Raw genomic sequence first — 8,122 nt, 5'->3', positions numbered from 1 at the left:
TATGAAGGATTCTTTGTCAGTCACTTTGTCACTTGAGTTGATAAACTGCCATCAGGCCATCAGTATCCAGAGACAGAAATGAATGGATTTTACAGTTAGAAAATGTTACTAACGTTCTGATCGAGACTGCAAGAACATAGAGCAGCATCAAACTTTGTGGTTCTAACTGTGAACCACAAGAGGGATTTCTACTCCTTCATATTCCCTCTGATGAAATTGGCTAATCAAAATAGTAACTGTGATTTCTCATTCATTGTAGTTTTCGCTTCTCTCTGCTGACTCTTTAGATGTTTCTGCTCCGTGTTTGTGTATGTGTGTGTGACCAGCGGAGATGGAATCTTGGACCTCTTAGGATATAATTATGTCTCATCCCCCTGCTGCCTCCTCTGGGAAATCTGTCCGTGCTGCCATGTGCTGCATGGCTGTCGCTAAACCAAAGACTTTGTTTTGCCGTCTGTGTGACGAAGTTGTTGACAAGGCTTCCCACTATTTACAGCAACTTTTCCTCACCCCACTCATACCCATGGGAGATCTGCCAGCTTACCACAGGCAACAATATCATATCTCGCACCAGATCATCCGTTATTTTTACTTTAACTACAACAAGCAAAGCCGGCACGTCACACATAATGGCACCTTAAGTACCCGAGTTTTTAATGACGTGGGAGAGAGAAACGGAGGAGGAAAGGTGACTCTCGCCCTGGTTCTTCATCTTGAGTTTGACAAGACAGCCTCTCTTTCTGGCGCCTCAAAGAAAAGGCCTTGCTGACATCATTCTGCAGTGTTGGAAGACATGAAGACTATGAGGCACAAAAGGCTGTAGTGATGAAAGAGAATAGAGGCAAGACGAAGAAGAATCATGGACGCAATGTCCGGCACAGGTATGATGTGGCAAGGTTGAGACAGACAATCAATCGAAGGCTTTATGGACAATAGAAGCTAAAGGCATCACGTACTCAACTCAGACTTTCATAAGCATCAGCGCGTTCATTTACACCCTATGCAAGGTGTTCTGAGAAAATCACAGATGAGTGGGAGAGTTTCTATGGTTTGATTTTCAGATTTGTGCACACACAGATAATACCAAAGACCTTGACAAGTCCTTAGACAAACGTTTCCACCTACACTTTCTCAAGCTTATTTCATATTTGACGCACAGCAATCTATTATAATCTTTTCACAATATTTGCTTACGTGTTTGGTATACAGAGCATTTTATAATTATTTTATACTTGCCTTTCATTGCACCAATACATGAAATGAATAGAACACCTGATGACAGCAGGGCAACCTTGCAGAGTGACAAATTGCTTATATAAGCCACAATACTGTAAGAACAATAATGAAACTTAGGTCTACAAAATGTATTTCTTCATGATTCTTATATATATATTAAACCCAGTGGAACAGTGCTGTTTTATTTTCCACAGAGCAATGAAAGTGTAAGTTAAAGTTGTAGCTTATTGACGTCTCCCTTATATTTTACCTTTTTTCAATATGGCCTTGACAAGTTAAGAGTCGTCATAACTCTGATGTAAGGGTTTGCTTTTCCCCACTGCCTCAGTAAAGGCCTTAACTGCAACATTATCGGTAATATATAACACATTAAAGCATATAGAAAGGTGCAATAATCCCCCTTGTTGCTTTTATTTAAAATGAAAATAAAAAGGTCATAAACCTGCTGAATTTAATACAAGATTGTAATCCCCATGCCAGCAACAAATAAAACTGCCAAAACATAAAAGAGGAAATAAAGGATTGAAGAAGCTCAAAACCATTTGATTGTTGAAATTTTGTATCGTCTCAATGTTATTGGTTCAGCATTTAGTTTGATATATTGTTTATTGAGAAAATGAGAATAGAATTTGATTCCTGTCAAATCCTCCTCGGCAACGAAGGACTTCATTACAATAAATCAAATTGCCTCTCATCTTTACTTTACCCAGGACAGATAGAGGGAAACAGATACGCCAGGAGTGGTGTGTGTGTGTGTGTGTGTGTCCGTGTGCGACGGAGCGTGACGAGATAATGTGTAAATGATCCTGCAGGAGTCTTGCCCCGGCTTCATTAGCAGCGCTGTGCTGCAGTGGCCGTAACTCATGCTCATCTGCCTCGGTGACAGGGCCTCCTCCCCCTCACACCCCCACCCCCATGCTAGAGACCAGACTCATTAGCCAGGCCCCACCCAACAGGGGAGAGAGGTTAGGGGGCTACACTGAGGGGCTTTAGGTGTGACACGAGGGAAGAGCCGCTTTGTGTCCTTTTAGCAGAATCAAGGGAAATTCACTCATTATATTGGGAGAGTATCGAGTGTCCTTGACAGTCAGGAGTGCAGGAAGTGACAGTTTGGCCTCTTTGACCATCAACTAGCCCCATTTTAAGCAGCTCTACTTTTTAATATCTTTTAATATCTTTTTTGTAGCCGTTGATGTTAGAAATGCACACAATATGGAACTTTCATCCACTTTTATTGCAAAACATGTATGAAAACAGTATAAAATGTGCAGATGTAGACGTACTTTGATGATTTTAAAGACAGATATCGTGCCAAAGATTACACACAAGGGATGTAAAGGAGACAGAATGCTCCAGTTGCTTGGGTTCAAAACAGCCCAACAGAAATGCACTTTCATCTCTCCAACTGCCTGCGATGCGCTACCTCAGAAAGTGTAGCGAGACCCAGAAAAGAAATCAAAGGTCTTGCATGCAACGGAAGAGCAGATCAAAAGAAACATTTCAGATTCAAAACTGAGATGTCGACGTGATGTGACGGGAGATGTTGATCGACGGTCTTTGATTATTCGACAGTGGGAGGACGGCAGCAGGAAGGAGAGAGTTGACCAGGTGAACCGAGTGCTGCTGGTGCTTCTTCTTCTTCTGTTGCCTTCTCTTCGCGCACATCTACAGGATCATCTGCGGGTGTCAGAGTAAAGTAGCTAGCGTGCTGAAATTTGAGCACTTCGTTGCCCCAGCTGGTCCATCCAGGGTGCAGGTTCCGGGCAAACAGCTCCAAACACTTTGCTTCAGCCGCAACATACGGCTTCAACGCCTCTGTGAGAAAGAAAAGATGAACTCACAACTCACAAATAATGGATAGCAAAGGTCAGAGCAGGTATGTTGTAGTGACCTTGAATCTGATATTCCAGGAGCAGCACACCTGACATACTTTTCACTTCCTCTTTGATCTTCTGCTCCTTCCTCATGCTCAGCCAAAACAGGGAGCTAATGAGCTCAAAAAACCCTGATACCCCAAACCAATCCAAACTATACAACATGGTGTCCTGTTCCTACGTACGTCAGGGAGACAGCCGCAGAGTGGAAAGGCCAAACATGCACCTTTGCGACTAATACAGTCCCAACCGGTGACTCAGCTCTCAAAGTTGGACAAGAGCATAAAAGGTCTAATTATCCTCTAAACTCTGAGATGGGGCTGTGGATAACTCTGCTGACAAGGAAGACCAGAGGGAAAGAAAAATGTTGCTAAACTGCACTCAAAGCAATGGCCACAGTCTATCATTAAGCTCTAATTCAGTGGTCAGGCGGGAGAGAACAGACCAAATCTGTTGCATAATTCAATTAATGCAACAGAGTTTGTGTACATGTCTGTTGCTTTACTTTTTCTGTATAGTGAGTAATCAATCACAACTATACAACTTTTCATCCTCAGCACACTTGTGGAGTCCCACAGGGTATAGTTTTAGGCCCCAGCTTAGGTCTCCATAGAATTTCCATGTGATATTTCAACAATATAACAGAAACTGCTGATGACACATTTATTTAACTATACAAGGGTGAAGGTGTATAAATAAAACAATATTGTTCCTTTCAACTGAAGAATGCTTCCTATGACCTTTATTCTAGGAATTCCTAACAATTTATTGTCCCTGTACGTGAGATGGATATGAGTAACAGCCATTCAGCCGCTAATTACCATTCAAAGTTCCAGGCTGAGGGCTGAAGGCAATTCATTTCACATAATCTTAAAAGTTGTAGGGGGTCCCAATTAATAAAAACCTCACATTGGGTCATTCACATCCAGAAATGTGTGGACACTTAGACCATCTGGCAAGGCCGAGTTATGCATATGGGAGCAATGGCGTCGCTCATCTCTCCATGGCAACTATGCTACTGATAGAATCCCCATCTGAGAGGCGACAGAAGTGGGTCAAGGTTTCTCAACACTGCGGCACATTCCTTGTGCCATCACGACACCCAGGCTGCCCGCTGACTGAAGACAGACAAGGAAGCAAATCCTGTGCAGATTTCGCAGTATGAACATGAGATGTCATGGCCATTACAAGCTCTTGAAATACTCCATAGAAAATTAAGAATCAACAGGGGGGAATAAACTGGTTGTGATTAAATCTGCAGGGTCTGTGCACATACAGAATCTGGCATATCTTAATCTGTTTCCTGGCATCGGTAGTCTCTATGGTATCACAGTCGTACAAAAGCACCATTGTGATTTAAATCGATGTATGTTTGCAAAAATCCGGCCATTTCCGGGTGCCAGGTCCTTCCCTCTGTGCTGAAAGGGCAGTGGCAAACACCGGCTTTGTTTTGCTCTCCATATAGCACAATAAATCGCAGGGAGTGAAATGACGTCAAGGCTCTCTTATTCACAGTCTCTGCATATTCATTGTCAAGGTCTCACATTGATTCTAAGAAGCAGAGTCCCTGTTAGAGTCTAAGCCAGCCAAACAACAATCAATGGAAGGAGGACAAAATTGATGTCTAAACAGCAGAAGTTCCTCCTCTGACAATTAACTCCTGTCAGGTTGTGAGGACTCGGCTTCTGCCCTCGCCGTGTCTACAACACAGACTCAACCGGGCAAACTGTAAACAACTGTACACACACTTCTCAAAGAGAAATATCCAGCAGATGAATTGGAAATTTGATTCAATTACTGTGACACTACTGAAACACGCAGCAAACAATTTCCCTTTCCAACATGGAGGAAATACAAATGTGATTCAAATAGCACATCAGGCCTGTCATGTCAGCGATGTTTACATTTAGACTCAATCAGATGGAATAACTTTGCAATGACTCCAACTGTATAAGATAATAGACCGTAGCAGGAATTGGAGCAAGTCACTGAAAGCAACATAACGATCATTGATGGTGCTGCACTGCCCTCTAGTGGAACAGTATAGCAGAATTGATTTGATATAGTGTAATTGGACAAGACAAACTATGTACCTGAGAGTGAAGGCTTATGGGAGTGGAGAGCTGATGGGACACTAACAATCACACGCTGATCCTCCACAGGCATCTCTGGGATCTCTGGAGAGCTAAAGGTAGTTGATAGTAATGTTTGTAATATATGCTCATGTGTGTTACAACAGAAAACATTTACTTGAATACGGAGTCCAACATTTTGGATATTTGATACCTTGGGGAGTTCTTGGCATAGGGACAATATCTGCCAAGGATCAGCACTTCATAAGGCTTCTTGTGGTGCGAATCCAAGGGAAATACAAAGTGACCTGATGACGTGACCTAAGGGAACAGAGCGAAACCTTAATGCATATGGAGTGACAGCACATGTATGATGATATCCATGCTTAAGAGCTTCTGTCAATCAACATTTCCCTTTACCTTGACCCAGAACCACTGGGCCACAACCTCCACGCCCCAGTGGGGATACAGCTCCTCGCGGACATAACGCAGGTGGCTGGGCCGGTTTGTAACCCAGGTGACAACTAAACAGTTTGGGGATGCCAGCAGGGGGATGGGGAGCTTCTTCAACTGGGATGAAGGCAGAAAGCCGTATCTTCAAAATAAAAGGAAAAAAAACAAGGAAATGAGTGTGATGAGGCAACAAGCTTTACGTGATTTTAAAGACCTGAAAGCTAAATCACCTGCGGCTCCTTTTCACAGACTTGTTTTCCCATGGTGGATCCATAACAATTAAATCAAACGTCCTACCATCTGGTGAAGAGAAGCAGATTTATGGAACTCAATCAAATAGGCAAACTAAAGCTGTTTCATTTTGATGTATTCACAAAAATGTTTTACTTGTAAGACTGATTGATGTGGAAAAAAGTGTTTGAGTTGGAGAGTCTACGGAAAATAAAGCTCAAACAGTTGATTTCAAAGATTTTTCCTCTTATTTGAACAAAAGTTAGTTCAAATATTTAAGACTAAATCTGTCATCTGAGGGAAATACACTGGTTACAAAATCATTTGGTCCTATCTTTTCCAACACTGGAAAATTATTTTACTGCGTTTTGAGTTGTATCTGAAGTTGCATTATTTGTCATGATGCTGTACTCACAGTGAACTAGAGGTTGTATTCTTGTGAAATCTGAAAGCAGAAAGGCTGAGTGTGGCGGTATGATATACTCTTCTCCCATCAGTGTAACCAACATGGCCTGGTCCAACCTGTTCTCTGTTACCCGAGAGAACAAATCCAGATGTGACGTACGGCCATCCTCAGCATGGAGGAACTGAACGCAGTCCTCTTGGACGCTATCGTCCATTAGAGGAAGCTCTTTAGCCATTTCACAAAGAGAGACAAGTTTGCTCTCCGGGGAGGGAAGGGGCTCTCTCCCTCCGTCAGTCACCCCATTCAGATATCCACAGGATCTGACATTATCCACCAAGGAACTGGTTCCCTCCAGAATAATGGACCTGATCTGTATCATCACATGACAAAGCACATTTTGATTTGTTGTACTTATGTCTTTCATATGCAGTTATAAACTGAAATCATGATGGTCCGAGTAAAAAACAATAACTGCTTACACTACTACTGTGTTTTTATAAACAAAATGAAAGCCTTCAGGTTGGTGAGTGAGGGGTCACCTACCTTCGCATGGAGGGCCAGTGAATCTATTTCTCCTTGGTTGAGATCAGTGTGTTTCCTTTTTCTTTTCTGGGGAAAGGATAAAATGGTGGGTGGGTAAGTGAAAGTTAAGATATTTGCGTTTGATCATATATTTTAGGATAAGGGAGTTATAGGAGGTACGGGTTGTGTTGTGTTTCTCAATCTAAACTGCATTAACAGATGAACCGGTATTCTGCACTGTCACCAGGCAGTGTCGCTGTTGTACATGTTTTAAGAGACCTCGGTTTCTTTTCTCTGACATTTACCTTTGCTGTTTTCAAGTCTGTTTTCTGCACCAAGCCCGCATTCCCCGCATCCTCAGTAACACTATAATGGCTTTTCGTGGTCTCAAAACACTGCCGTTTAAAGCAACATTTCATGTGTGACTTTCGATCGTCTCCCCATCGGATACATCGTGAATATCCACGCTCAATGAGCGAACGCGGATCCAAAAAACACCCTCTTGTATTCGCAAATACCACCGACATTGTGAAACACTTAGCTAAGATGTATCACGATAAAAATTAAGAATCTGCTGCTTCAAAATAAGCGCTCGCCTGCAACTACGGCGGCCATCACTAATAACAATGCTTCATAGCATATGGATTTCCCTTCATACTGATTTCCTCCGGGTTAGGTGCTCAGAGCTTTTGGAAATCTGCGTGCGTTTTCCGGAAGTAGATTTACGGGCCTAAAACTTTTATTAAATATTGATCAAATATTTAATTTTACATGTACATTATATACAGAGAAATAAGATGTGTACATAAGAATAATGTGGGAAGAGAAGGAAGAAAATGTATGTTCAATCTGGCAAGTTGATTTAGCCAGAATCACTCCAAGCCAGTAGGTGGCGGTAATGAGTAATTTAGCTTTTTGATGTTTTTCACCCTGGCTCTCAGGTTGTAACAAAGAATGGGGAACATATAAAAGCATTAGATCATCAAATAATGTAAAAACAAAAGTGACAAAATAGATAAGTTTGAAATAAAAATGTTGTCCCTGGGCATCATTACAGTCAGCTGTGTAAGTGCCAAACAAAACCCAAACTAAGAAAGTGTGCAGAGGCATGGGGGACAAAAGTGAGACTGTGTGCTGGCAGCTACTTTTAAATGCTTGGGTGTACACCGGGCCCAGGAGTACTCCATCAGCACTGACGAGTGCCCCCAAAAGCCCTGATTGATCACGAGAAAGCTACAACATCAACTTTGAGATATTTCCCAGCCAGTACAATTTGCACAATGGCGTCACCTACAAATCTCTCCCCATGAGGCACCAATTTTCTCACC

The 8,122-nt window shown here is 42.3% G+C and overlaps 1 protein-coding gene across 1 annotated transcript; it reads right to left on the bottom strand.

The window, feature by feature from the left end:
- Positions 1-2,464: 2,464 nt before the first annotated feature.
- On the bottom strand, positions 2,465-7,526 carry mettl4 (methyltransferase 4, N6-adenosine). The gene is made up of 8 exons (XM_076157936.1): positions 7,100-7,526; positions 6,816-6,881; positions 6,282-6,642; positions 5,866-5,935; positions 5,603-5,777; positions 5,397-5,503; positions 5,204-5,295; positions 2,465-3,051 (listed from the first exon to the last, which is right to left on the bottom strand). The coding sequence occupies exons 1-8, from the start codon at positions 7,319-7,321 to the stop codon at positions 2,798-2,800; spliced, it is 1,347 nt and encodes a 448-aa protein (XP_076014051.1). The 5' UTR covers positions 7,322-7,526; the 3' UTR covers positions 2,465-2,797.
- Positions 7,527-8,122: the final 596 nt, after the last annotated feature.

The sequence above is a fragment of the Genypterus blacodes genome, unplaced genomic scaffold (genome assembly GCF_046128005.1).
Source record: "Genypterus blacodes isolate CSIRO-AG114 ecotype Tasmania unplaced genomic scaffold, CSIRO-AGI_Gbla_v1 ptg000076l_1, whole genome shotgun sequence".
NCBI classification, from domain to species: Eukaryota; Metazoa; Chordata; class Actinopteri; order Ophidiiformes; family Ophidiidae; genus Genypterus; species Genypterus blacodes.
The sequence above is the reverse complement of the archived record's forward strand: the minus strand, read 5'-3'. Positions and strand labels throughout refer to the sequence as shown.